Below are 14,017 nucleotides of genomic sequence, written 5' to 3'. Positions count from 1 at the left end.
GAGAGGGTGCCAGCCCCCTCAGCATCACTGCTTCCCCCCTCGACATCTGCACGTGGACAAGGCGGCCTTTGACATTTAGAAAAATCTTGGCATCTGAAGCAAGAGGCAGAAACAAAAGGATTTTCTCATTTAAAGGTCAGAGCCAGCAGCTTCTTAAAGGAAAATTTCAAATAGGTTTGTTGGACTGTGGCAGGGTTTGTGGGTGTCAGAGGGTGCTGAGGGAGGCCGTGGGTGCCATGGGGAAGGTGTCAGGGAGTTGAGGGGGTTTCAGGACCAGCAGTGTGCCCAAGGCTCTGAGGCACACACAGCAATAGAGCTGTGGAGCTTTTGGGAGGTGATCACTTGGAACAGCCAACCCTGAGGGCTTCTGCTGGCTCCATCCCAGAGCTCTCCTGTGCCAGGATCCAATCCCTGTCTTTGAACTGGGCCATGTGTTCATCACTACCCAGATTCTCCGGATCTGTCTGGGAATGTGGTAGGAAATGCTGGTTTGAGGAGCCCCAGCATCATCATTCACAGCTTTTCCCAAAAGGATTCCCTAAATCTGGGCCCTAACAAAGAGACAAACCTGCATCAGGCTGGTGCTTCCTGCTGCATGGTTGTCCTCTTCTAATGGCAGCCAAGGGCTTGGTCCCTGAGGACAGAGACCCAGGGAAAGTCTCTTGCTCTTGCAAACATCTCATCATTCAGCAAGTTTGAAATTATTTTTAAGATATCAGTGACCCGAGTCAGGCTTTGGGAAGAGCAAGTGACTGCCCCACATGAAGAGGAGGTCTGAGGGATTCGTGTGATGAAGGCAAATTGCCAAAGGGGTCGATCTCATGGGCACATGTGAATAGCCCACATCGGTGTGGACAGCACAGCACTCTTCAGGGTAGGATGGGGAGCACCACAAGGAGAAGGGAAAGGGGGAGTGAGAACTCAGGCAGAGAGGCCACAGCATGGCCCATAGTGCTGGAGCAGCCTGTGGACCTGCACAGGGCAGGGAGAAGCAGTGGAGTGTTGGGCGTGAAGCCGAGGTGCCCCTGCACACACGGGGCTGGTTGCTGTGTGTACTCAGAGCTGGCATCCGTGGGGACACAGCACAGACAGTGATTTATGGAAGGAACAGAGCAGATGAGATGGGGCCTTCGAGATACATTCACTGGATAAATGTCACCAGGCAATGATTCACTTGCTCCTTTTGACCCCTAATACATCTTAGCCTTGGAAAGCACCATCTACCATAGAGCGTGGCCAAGCAGCATCTGCAAAGCAAAGGTTTGTCACCACGCCAAGGGGTGGCTCTGGCAGCCCTGCCAAAGCCCTGGACTTCATCCTTCTGCGTGCTGTGGAGGTGTTTGAACCTCCTTTGTTCCCAAGCTGAGACGCAACTGTCGCCTGCTGTGCCTGGCACAAAGCTCCACCATCCCTGTTGTCAGCTTGCCAAAACCCATTCAGGAACTCCACCTGCGACACTGGATGTGTGTGTTTGAAGTTGCAGGAACACATCTCCTGCATGGATTGCATCCCCAAAGGCAGTTGTGCTTTCTCATGTGGAAATCAGAGGCAGAAAATCCTTACTTCATTTTGAAATCTCAAGTTGTATAGAATTCTGTGGTATAGAATTCATGTTGTCCAGAATTTTCCCATTTCTACATTTCTGCTCCATACTTTCTAATGATACCAAGTCCCCAAGCCAGCTCTCTCCTTGGGGTGTGCAGCTACCCCCTTTTCAGTCATATTCCAGTGTCTGAAGGTCTACATGACCTTGGGTCTAATGCTCAACCTGTATTTTTCAAGAAGCAACCTTTGTGTGATTAAACTCACACTGCATGCCAGTTTATAACCGAGGGCACTTTTGGAGCCATTGTTTTTAGCAACCAAAATGTGTCAGAGAGAAGAGGAAACGGGTGTACAAGAAAATACAACCTGAGTGTATCTAGGTGAGAGTGCAGTTCTGAGCCATGTGGTAGCTCGTCAGTGACTAAAGGAGACACTGTCACACTTTTCACATAGGCCCCCCTCGGCAGCTGGAGCAATCAGAGAAGGAAATGCTGGCTCTTGGCTTTCAGGAAAGGCTTGTGTGCAACAGCAGCACGGGTGCAAAGAGCCATCTCTACAGCAGCAGTGCAGACAGAGTCCTGTCCATGTTACATTGAAGTGGCAGTAGTTAAGAGAGCCTGTTAAAGTCCATGTATTGCAGTTTTATGAGCCCAGTTCATCCAGCTGCAGGTCCATCCCCTGACAGGGGACATTTGGGAATGGCTGTTGCCCCTCCACATCATCTGCATTGTCTGCTCCTTGCTGAGATGGAGAGAAGAACCCACTTTTCTACCATGTTGGTGGTTATTGGAGAGATTTTTACATGTATATCTGAACTATAACGCCTTGAATAATTTACTGGTTTCCAGAGTTAAGAGGAAGATTTATGATGTTTCCTTCTGGCAGGTGGCTGCTGATCTTGATTCCCCTGAAGAAACAGTTGTGCTAACAGCTCCATTCTCAGAGCAGCTACTCCAGGTTCATGTTGTTCTGTGCTAAATAGACCTGTGTTGTTGTGGTTTGCAATATAGAGAGGTCTGTCCCCTGATCCGGTTGATGTGGGGTAGCACAGCCTGCGAGAGACAAACAGGCTGTCACCCTTCAAATCTACAACCAGAGTGACATCCCACCTAGGCCAGCAGAGCTGGGTGTGCAGTAACACTGGGCAAAGAGTGATTTCCTTTGCTTTTCTAGAAAAGGTCCCCATAGCCCTTAAATCAGACTAAACTGGCAACGGAGCTTAGTGAAAGCTGAACTCTTCCCTTTTGCAAGTATTTGAGATCTGAATAAAACATAACAGAGACCTGAATCTTGGTAGTTTAGTGAGCCAGACAGACTTTTCCCATGATTTAGAAGAAACCAATACAGAGCTATGTACAGAGTATGTAATGAGTAACAGAGACCTGAATCTTGGTAGTTTAGTGAGCCAGACAGACTTTTCCCATGATTTAGAAGAAACCAATACAGAGCTATGTACAGAGTACCTGAGAGATGGTATTCTCATCGTGATTAGCTGCTGCCCTGTGCTCAGGGAAACTGAGGTTTAGGAGGGAATATTTACATCTCTAGTGAAGCACTGCACTTGTGTGGCCCAGCACAGAGGGGAAAGGGAGAGTGAAGCATAATGGTGGTCCCCAGTGTCCTCTTGCACTGACTCCTCTATGCATTGACTCTGGGGTGGATGGAGATGCTCACAGATCCAGCTTTTCCTTTGATCCTATGTATTCAGTTTGACTCTAAATGTTGATGCTTTTTTATTTTTTCTTTATTTTTTCTTTGCTTTTTTTTTTTCCTTCTCTTTAAGAGCAACAGCACACTGTAGCAGTGATGTTGGTAGTGTTGAGCACAGAGCAGTCAGGGCTGGGTTTGAACATGCTCTGGTCTCTCTCACCCTCTTCCCACTCATGGACTGTCCCCATGGATCAGTGACACTTGTTTGTGCTCCTTTCAGCTTTGCATTTTATTCCTAGATGGGCTGGGGTAGCTTTTGGCTTCATCTAAGCTTAGAATTTTAGGGAATGCATCAGCAGAGTGAAGGTGATTGCAATACATGGAGTGTGCTGTGAATAGCTGATCTGTGCTGGCACCTGCAGTAGGAATGTCCAGGAGCTTGCCTTTGAAGTTTGAGACTTTTATGAATAAAAAAAAATTATCTTAAAAATGGGTGGAGGGAATCCCAGCTATGAACAGTGAAGAGAAGGACTTGAGTGCCCTTGCAGCTTTGAACTGCTGGAAATTTCATATTTCATATTTTCAGAAATACAGCTTTTAGAGCTGGAACCACAGGCATGCTCTGCATTGATCCAGAATGGTGTGGAACACCAGAGCCTGCAGCATCCACTCAGCAGAACATCTCCCCCATGTCCTCCCCCTCAGTTCCTGCACACCCCTGTGCATCCCCTGCCTGGCTCTGATCCCCTGCTCGCTCCTGTTCCTGCCTCGGGCACTTCCCTCTCTGCCAGTAAGTGCACCAAGCAGGGTGCAGGCTGGCTTTTGAAAAGAAATCCTGTGAATTAATGGGAACATATTGCTATTATTTCATATAATCACTTTATTTGTAAAGCACAGGCTGCAGAGGTACTCCCGCTGTTGAACCCAAAGCAGCAAATCTATCTATATATCCCAGTCTATACTACATTATGAACAGATGGGTGAAGAAAAAAAGCAATAAAAACAAATAATAAGAAAAGTTACAATGATAGCAATTTTAAAACACTCCTAGGGGGAAAAAAATTTCCCCATTTTTTTTTAAAGCAGTGTGAGATTGAATGAGCTGCACTGCAAATGCATACATCCTCTAAGTCCACATGTAAACATCTACTGGCAGAGGAAGAATTGCTTTTTTTCCAAGTGGCTGCCTTCTTGCCTTGTGCCTGTTACAGAAGCAATCATAAGAAACCTGGGTGAGATGTCTGGGGTTTGGAAGCATTTGGGGGTTTTCTTTGATGTTTTAGAGTTCCTGGGGAGACAGAGGCCGTGGGGGTGAGAGGGAGGATGGTGCCTCCCTTGACAGCTGAGAAAAGTCAATGGGAAATAGCAATCTTCTCAGAAGCACCATATTTATCCACATAACTGTCTCTGAACATTATTCTTCTGCCTCTGCTGCAGGAGGAAACTTCATTTATGAAGAATAGTAGAGAGAAACTACAATTAATCTCATTAAAAAAAGAGAAGATATTCAAATGTAGCCTTCACCCATTACACCAGTGAGCTCAAAGTAGAGGAAATTTAAAATATTTATGTTGCTCTGTTTTTGAGGTCATAAAACACAAGCAAATGGTCTGGCACTGGATGCTAAATTTCTTAAGGAATTTACTTTAATTAATTAAACTAGTAAACCAATTAATGGATTTGCTTGTAAATACTTAGGAAATGAATTCTGTGCCCAAAGAGTGTTTTAAATCTGCGAGGGAGGCTTTGTATTTCATACAGAGCTTGAATTCCCATTTCAGATGAATCCAGCTCGGCACTGAGAGAGCTGGAGATACAAGTGATGCATTCATAATACTCGGACCTTCCTCCAAAACTGGCACTTCTCATCAGCTGAATCTGGGGGGGGATTTGCAAAATAAAACCTGTGCTGCTGCCACAGCACCCAGCTCCTGTGCTTCTGCTCTGCTGTGACACCTCTGGCTTTACGTGGGCTGGGAATTTACATCCTTCCTGATGCCTCCAACTGGCTCCTTCACCTGCCATCTCTTCCCTCTTTGATCTGGGCCAGGGGTACCTCAGGTGCACAGGAGCTATCAGGTAGCTCTGATGAAAGCACGGGATTTGCTGAAAAACAGCCCAGCCAAATCAAAGATCTAAACAAAAGTTAATTCACTTTTCCACGTGAAAACCTTGCTTTGATTCCCTGCCTGGCTCAGGGATGGCAGGGGCATGCTCTGTACCTTGCACTTCTCACAATCCAAAGTGACCCAAACATGGAGAATTCATAATCAAATGTATCCAGGCTCTTGAAAACATGAATTGGAAGGAAGTAGATTCCTTGGGGCTCTCAGCAGGTAAAGCCATGTTTTCCCCTCCCATGGCAATCTCCCACTTTGGGTCTTGGCATCATTTGATTGAGGAGGGGGCTGGCAGCCATGCCTGGCACCACCCATGCTGTCCCACCTTGGCTCTGACAGGAAGCAGAGCTGCAAAGCAATTAGGAATGGGAGTATTTTGAAGAGGAAAATGGCAGGGGAAAAAAAAATTAGCATTTGCACTGTGATGCTTTTGCTGTTTATTAATAAACAAGCTGCTTTCATGCCTCTGGGGGCAGGAGAGGCTTCAAGCATTCCTTATTCCTCTTGCATTTAGCTTTTTTTGCTTGTTTTATATGTTACAGGAGATTTGTAGTGTCTTCCCACATGTTGAGTTTCCTTATTTTCTTGAGAGCATCCCTGGAATAATTCCTCTGGAGGTTTCAGCTGTGTGCTGCCAGGCTGATTTAAACAGTTTAGGGATGCAGGGTGGATCAGTACTCATTGGGAAGGAATTATGCTAATTAGGAACAGGTCTGCTCCCTCCTACAGAAGTGACATGACTTCAGAGATAAATGTTTTCATGGAGAGAAAACCCCTGTGCAGAACTCCTGCCACCCTGGGTGGTGTTGGTAACAGTGACCCTGATGTGGCCACCTCTGTTCTGTGCTGGCAGCACAGGCTCTTTCCAGGATGGTCAAACCTCTCATCTCCCCAGTGCCACATTTGTCACCAGGGAAGGCTCACGGGGTCCTGCCTGGGGACATTGGGATGCAGGACTCAGGAATGCCACGTGCCTGACAGATGGCATGTCCTTGGTGACAGGCAGATCCGTGCCAAAGGAGGCTTCAGGGTGGCACAGCTCCTGTGTCAGGAAGGTGAATTAAAACCCTCTGGCATTAATGGATTTGTTCTTCTTTCCCTTTAGGCCTCCAGCTCCTCTGGTGGAAAAATGCAGCTCCTGGAAACGGAGTTCTCGCGAACCATCCGGGAGCTGATCGAGCTTCACCTGCTGCGCCAGGACAGCATCCCAGCCTTCCTCAGCGCCCTCACCCTCGACCTCTTCAGCCGCCAGACCATCGCTTAGTGTCCCACTGCCAGCTGACAGCCAGGGTTTGGCCCTCCTGGGCAGGACACTTGAGGTAGCAAGGAAAAATTCTCCTGTTCACCACCCTTAATTTGTGGTATTGGGTTGCTTCTGTTTTGCACGGAACTCCTTCTTCCCCCTTCTTTCATGCTGAGTCACAAATCCCACCAATTCCTCTGAAAAGCATAATTTTCCTCCTGTGGGAGGGCAAGTCTAGCTTCATCCCAGGGCTCTCCTGTGCCAGGATCCAATCCCTGCCTTTGAACTGGGCCATGTGTTCATCACTACCCAGATTCTCAGGATCTGTCTGGGAATATGGTAGGAACTGCTGGTTTGAGGAGCCCCAGCATCATCATTCACAGCTTTTCCCAAAAGGATTCCCTAAATCTGGGCCCTAACAAAGAGACAAACCTGCATCAGGCTGGTGCTTCCTGCTGCATGGTTGTCCTCTTCTAATGGCAGCCAAGGGCTTGGTCCTTGAGGACAGAGACCCAGGGGAAGTCTCTTGCTGCAAACTCAGCAAGTTTGAAATTCTTTTTAAGATATCAGTGACCTGAGTCTGCCATCACTCAGCAGACAAGCACAAGCATAAATGGCCATTTGAAGCCCCTTTACCTGTGTTGACACCTCTGTGGCTCAGTCACTGCCGTGCTTTTGGTTCCTTACTGAGTCTTTAGGGCACTTGGTTATCTCAGGACTGTAGAAAATGGAAAGGAGCAGTTTGGGCTCCATTGTGTTCAATGCTGGTGGCTCTAGCCTGCTGCTTGCCACCACCCTGTAGGTATCTGTTTTGGGAGGTCTCCTTCCTCCTCCCCTCTGTGGAGGGTGGAGCGTCCCCAGAAGCCTGACATTTTGTGTTATAATGGGTGTAGCTCTTCTGTCATAACAATAAATTGTCACTGCCCAAACTGGGTGTATGACTCTTATTTGGGATGCAGTTTGTGCCTAGCTCTGCTCTCCCACATGTAGAGGATGAGCACATCAATGGTCTGATGTGCTTCACAAAGGGAGGACATCATTACCTCTGTATTTCCAGGCAAGTCTCATTCATAGATTTATAGAATCATCAATGGTTTGGGTTGGAAGGGATGTTAGAGATCATTTAGTCCCAACCCCGGCTGCCTTAAACCAAATCAGTTTGCTATAAACTTCTGTGTATATTTATTTCCCCCTGATTTCAGCAGGAGCACACTCCCTAGGCTTGGAGAAAAGGTAGCAGTGAGCAGGATAGAAAGTTAGCTGAGATACTTGCAGTGACTGTAGGGTTGGCCAGGCTTGCTGGAGTCACCTGTTGATGTGTCTACAGGCATGGAAAACATCTGCTGTTGACCCCATCTGCTGCTGATCAGAAGTGGAGGGACAAACATGAGATCTGGGGAGGCTGCAGCCCCCATCTCCCCAACTCTCCTCTCTGCAGGGGAACGCAATAGCAAAAGTTTGTCATTTTCTCTTCTGCTTGAAGAAGTCCCAGTGGAAGATGAATTGCTGGGCATGCTGTGCCAGGGGAAGGCTGCCTGATTCATATGCACGGCGTGGCACGGAGAGTCGCCTTCCCCAGTCATGGGGAAAATGAATCATGACGTCAGCCGCATTCAGCTCCACCGCCAACACAATAGCAGATCCTGGCTGCCGCGGAAAATTTTTCTCCTGGCTCCTTGCAGGAGAAATGAAGTAATTAATAAGTTTACAATAAACCCTCTATCTTAGCAAAACACAGGTGAGGCGAGAAGCGATGCTGGAGAGCGACAAGGGAAAACACGTTCTGCCCGTTGGAAAGTTGCCTCCCGAGAGTGAGAGGATAATAAGTTGGGAGAGAACACACAGTAGGCTTCCGAGATGCCTGCAGTGGGGAGGAGACATGAATTACTGCTCTGCTCCCTGTTCTCCCAGCAAGACTGATTTGTTCAACTGAGTTTAATATGGCAGCATGGCTGGGAGAGGTGTGTGGTGAGGATGGGTGCTTGGCTGGGTGTGCTGGTGTGGTGCAGCAGCTGTCCATGGCTTGGGAGCTGCTGGGTGACTGTCCTGCTTTGGTCAGCAGTATCCCTGCCCTGCTCATGGCATGCTGCTCCACAGTGAGGGCTCGCATGAAACTGGGATTTTTGGGAAGCTTGACATCTCTAAGGCTCGTACATGGGGGTTTTTCATGTGGAGGTGTGACCATTGCAAATCCACTTGGGCCACCTGTGGCCCATGGAGAAAAGGAGCTGAAACTCCTCCATTTCTAGTTCCAGCACTGAATTCAGGATGAAGCCACAAACCTATGGTTGTACGTGGTACCACAGCAGCTCCCATCTCTGTCATTATCCTGCTTGTCTGAGCCATGAAGGAGCTGCAAGGAATAACTGTGACACTGAATTTCACCGTGATTGCTCCTTTCTTTATGAGCTACATGGGCTCAGCAGCCCATCAAAGGTGCTGCCACTGTGTTCACCAGCCCCTGCATCCCCGCTCCATGAGTGCAGCCCCCTGGGGCGGTGCAAAGACATCCCAGTTGCCACCACCCCAGGTGGTGAGGGCACAAGTCCCATCTGGGTTTGGCTCATCACTTGCAAAGCTCCAGTCCTGTTTGTGGAAAAGCCTTTTAGAAAATCTTGGGAGCTGGATAATAAATTTTCAGCTGGTTGGAGGGGAGAGGCGGGACCGCTCACAAGCATGTGTGTGCTCGCTGGGTTTCCGTGCACACTGGCTGGGTTTATGTGCTGTAGGCTGTGAAATATGATTTACTGGTGCATGGCTGCAGGATTTTTTGTGTGTGTGTATGTGTGTGTCAGAGCACAGTCTTGTTTGCAGTGTTGCCTGAAGCTTCCCTTCACTCAAACTGCTCGTGAGTCCCTGCTCTGCTGCAAATCAGCCCTGTGCATCTGTGTGCATATACAAACACCAAACGGGCACGGAGCTGTCGGGTGAAGCAGCAGAGCTCTGGGCTAAGGCAGGTTTTGCCAGATTTGTGCCTCTCCTAAGGGCACATCTCTGAATCTGGAGCCTTTTGCACCTGCTTTGTGTCTCCTGGCTCTTGGTGTCGTCACGTGTTGCTCGCGCTGTCCTGGAAGTGTGCGATGCATGAGAAGGAACCAGGGAAACCCTTTTGGGATGAGCCATGAGCAGTTTGGAGTTTGTGGATGTTAGTTTTGGATCTTCTCCATGTAACACTATAGGAGCAAGGGAAGGAGAAGGGGGAAGAGCACTGGAGCCATGATGGAGGTGTGTGCTTAGAGAGTGAAGGGCAGGAGCAGAGCAGGGATGGATGGAAGAAACAGGGCATGGATGGAAGGAGAAGCCACCTCCATTCCTGAGCAGCTGAAGTGCCAGCCATGCTGTCAGTTCTCCATTGCTCCCCTCTCTCACTCCAAACAAACACTGAGCAGTACCTGCTCTTTTCATTTCCCAGCCCAGCAGTGGGCTCAGAGGCAGCTGAGAGTGGTGTGAGCTGGGCTGATGGGCAGAATTGTCAAAATAAACCCAGGGGGTGACAGGCTAGAGCCTTCCTCAGACATCACCGAGCTGATGCCAGACCCCTGCTGCTCGGGGTGTGAGAGGGCACAGCCAGGGCAGGATTGGTTCTGTTGGAGCTCTTAGCTGTTCAGAGACGTTGGGAAAACAATGGTGGTGTCTGATGCCAGGTGTCTGTAGCTAAGGACAGGAGCTGGGGAGGATGGAACAGGCTCTCTGTGCTGGTGTGAATCACATTCCTGCTGCCTGCTGTGACAGCAGATTCAGATTTAATAGCAGCATTGCTAAAACTTGCATGATATTTAAAAGCTACAAAATGCACCCACTCTGATCAGGGGAGGGATATTAAATAAATAAATAAATAAATAAAAAATCAGCAAAGCTTTTTCACGATGTCTTTTTTAAATATTAAAATCCCATCCTTCCCAACAGGAAAGCTTTTTTCAGGCTAAGAGGAAAGACTGAACGGCATCTGATGATATCGCATTGACACAAGTGTCTAGAAAAATAGGGTAGGAATGTATGATCTGTTCTGAAAAAGGAACCATAGCTAATAGGAAATATGCTGATGCTACTTTTAATTTCATGACTCAGGTTTGCTGCAAAATTGATGGAAATCTGTGTTGGAGTTTGGTTACATTAAAACAGTTCTTGGCTGCTTGGGGGTTTTCCAGTTCTTGTTTCTCTTTTGGGGGATTATTATTGTAAAATCTTTTGCAACTCTGGGGGTTTGCAGATGTTATTGGAAAAGACAGGGGAACGGTCTTTCATCCAAAAGAAAGAGGAGATTTTTGCTCCAGAAAGATCACTGGCCAAAGCCCAGCCCTGGACAGGCCATCCCAGCAGCCCCTCCTGTTCCTTCCACCCAGAGTGTCCATGTCTCCAGCCTTCCTTCTGTGCGTGTTTTCCCTCAGAGCAAGTACAAGGAACAAAACAGAAGAAAAATGCACTTTAAAGAAAATGCTGCCATGTAATTTAAAGAGCTTCTTGCTGCTGGATGTCTCAGAAGCAGGCCATGTCTTTGGTCTCCACCCAAACCACATTCCTCCACCAATGCACATTGCCTTGGGTCGTGTCAGTTTTCTTCTGCTTCCCCAACATGGGCTCAAGCCTCTACCAACCCCTTCATCTTCGCTGTGCTGTTTCCTGGCCCAGGCTCCAGTGCTGATGAGTTTATTAGGATTGCTAATTTTACCTGATGCTGCTTCCTTCTCTTCATGACAGGTTATGTTTTTTTGAACTCTCCAGCTGATTGATTGAGCTCTCTTTAATATTCTATGTTTCACTTTGAATTCTCTTTGTTGACTGTTGCTTGTTGTTGTTCTGGTTTTTTTTTCCTTTAATCCTCCCACTGTCTCTTTTTCCTTCCTGGTCCTTCTAATGCTTTTTCAGCCTGGAGCAAAGCCAGAGACCATCGGGAGGTCATTGAAACACAGACTGCTGTAGGATTTAAATAAGGACTGGATAATTTTATGACCATTAACAAGGCTCACTGCTATGCAAACCAAAGTAATAAGGGCAATCATATCTCATGGTTCGGGGAGCAAGATGATTGCCTGCAGGGACTGAGAAGGTAATTCTGCATCCCTGACTCCCCCCAAAATATGATATAGTTGACAAGATGCACCAGGCAGGTCAAAGGGCTTGGCTGGGGGGTGAGAGCATTTCCCTTATCATCTCTCTTATTTCACTCCATTGATGTGATCAGAAACTTCTGGTATCAGCGTGGTGGGAAGTGTTCTCCAGGCAGATGAAAGGCTCTGAAGGTTGGCAGGTGAACCTTTCCTCTTAAGGAGCATCTGCTGAGTGACATTTGTACTGTATGATGGCAGATACTTCACTTTGCTGGTAGTGACTGCTTCATCTGCCAGGCTGCTCCATAACCACTGCCCAGCAGTGGCCTTCCTCAAAGAAACACAGACCATGGATGTCACTTGGGTCCTTCATTTTGGAGATGCTTCCCACTCCCCACTGACAGTGCACAGCCTTGTTCACAATGGGGTGATGGCCAGTCACACTGTCCTTTCTTCATCTTAATCTGCAGCATGGCTCTCCTGGCTCCTCTGTGTGCCTGTGCCTTTCCTCAGCTCCTTTTGGGAGCCACGCTGCAGCCCCTGGGTGTGGATGTGCAGGATGGGCTCCTGCTCCGATGCCGCTGTTGCGAGGCAGTCACCCGTGAGTGGCGTGCTCTGAAGTGACAGCTCCTCTTGCTGTGAGTCCTGGCAGGGGAAGGAGCAGCTCTGGAGAGCAGGTGATGGTGAGGGATGAACCAAATCCACGGGGAGCCAAGCTGCTTGTTGTAGCACTGAAATGAGGAGGAGCAAGAAAAGCTCCCCAGATAGCACCAATCCCCTGGGTGGGTCTGTCCTGCCAGTGTTGGATGTTTTTGGGTAAGTCTGGAGGTAATGCCAACATTCTGGCTCAGTGCTGGAGTGTCCTGCACTGGCATCCTGGGCACTGAGCCCTGACCTCCTGTGGGTAGAGCATCCCCTGTGTGATGTGTGCCACCCCAGCCATGGGGGTCCTCACCTGAGCCCACCAGGCTGTGCTGCTGTCCCGAGGTGAGGACTACAGCTCTGGTAAGGCACAAATTAACTTTGCAAACTCACTGGAAAGCACCAAGTGCAGAATAGATGCTGGGTATTCTAAGGACTGATTTTAAGGGATCACTGTGGTGGTAAAACAATTAACAGTCCATAGCTTTGCTGTTTTTTTAACCAGGCTGTGCTGCTGTCCCGAGGTGAGGACTACAGCTCTGGTAAGGCACAAATTAACTTTGCAAACTCACTGGAAAGCACCAAGTGCAGAATAGATGCTGGGTATTCTAAGGATTGATTTTAAGGGATCACTGTGGTAGTAAAACATAATTAACAGTCCATAGCATTGCTGGTTTTTTTTAAATTACATGCAGGCAAAGCCTGGAAGCACGGGATGGTTGATGGGCAAGTTGAGAGCCACCAGCACTGACTGCCCAGCTCTGATGGGTGACCACAAGGGAGGTTTGGGTGGGGTGGTCTGAGCTGGTTTGGGTGGCATCTCCCAACATGTGCAGGCCATGGGCATGAGCAAGAGGAGGTCACATCCTGGTCATTGTTTGCTCCCCAGTCTGGCTGTGGAGCAGTTTATAGATGTCTCTGCAGAGTCTTGTCATGTCTCTTCCCTGGTGGCTTTGCCAGTGCAAAGGGAGTTGTCAGCAAACCTGCCTTCTGCACTCCACACACAGAGAAAGTGCTCAGGGAAGATGGAAATCTCACCTGCACAGGATGCTCAGCTCTGGCAGATAAGGTGGTTCTACAGGTTTGAAACTCCAGCCTCAATCAGGCATGTTCCTGACCATGCAGAGAGCCCACGACACCGACAGGACGCCTCCAGCCCGGCTGCACCTCCTCTTCCTTGCTTCTGTCCTTAACAGAAGGAGGAGAATGGCTCATTGGACTGAAGCAGGTTTGTTCCCAAGGTAAGGAAAGCACCAGGCCCCCCAAAAGCCACAGCCTTCTCACACACACCCTGTTTATATCACTGCTATTTCCTGGCTTCACAGCTAACTCGGGACGGTCCCCAGGTCCTGTAACCAGTGTTAAATGTAATGAATGATCTTGTCCTCCTTGTTTGTCTCCTCTTTAGTGTAACACTGTAATTAGCTTAATTACCAACAGATTCTTTTTTTTTTTTTTTGTAACTTAAAATGGAAATTAAATTTTGCACCAGGTTTTACAGGCTGTTAACGGGAATCGAATAATCAAGCCTGACTCCAAGTCCTTGAAAATGAGTATTAAAAAAGGTCTGAATTTGCATATTCATGTTTTTAATAGGGTTCAGAAGGTATATTTGCAACTGATGAAAAGGATTAATTAAGCTTAATTTGCATAGGAAGAACAGTTTAACCCCTTGCATCCTAACAAGGCAGAGACTGACAATTTGAATTCCATGGTTTGATGCTGGAGAGACACACAGGCTGAGAGCAGTGCCCTGCAAAGCACCTTCC

General features: G+C 48.1%; 1 protein-coding gene across 2 annotated transcripts in view; it reads left to right on the top strand.

The window, feature by feature from the left end:
- MAD1L1 (mitotic arrest deficient 1 like 1) overlaps window positions 1-7,487 on the top strand; it is a 350,409-nt gene extending 342,922 nt beyond the window's left edge. For both annotated transcript variants that reach the window (XM_041401934.1, XM_041401935.1), the window contains exon 18: window positions 6,421-7,487. In XM_041401934.1, coding sequence (XP_041257868.1) covers window positions 6,421-6,579 — 159 coding nt within the window. In that variant the 3' untranslated portion in view covers window positions 6,580-7,487. The remainder of the gene's footprint in view (window positions 1-6,420) is intronic.
- The last annotated feature ends 6,530 nt before the right edge of the window (window positions 7,488-14,017 follow it).

Source organism: Onychostruthus taczanowskii, unplaced genomic scaffold (assembly GCF_017590055.1).
Source record: "Onychostruthus taczanowskii isolate IOZ18803 unplaced genomic scaffold, ASM1759005v1 scaffold19, whole genome shotgun sequence".
NCBI classification, from domain to species: Eukaryota; Metazoa; Chordata; class Aves; order Passeriformes; family Passeridae; genus Onychostruthus; species Onychostruthus taczanowskii.
The sequence above is the reverse complement of the archived record's forward strand: the minus strand, read 5'-3'. Positions and strand labels throughout refer to the sequence as shown.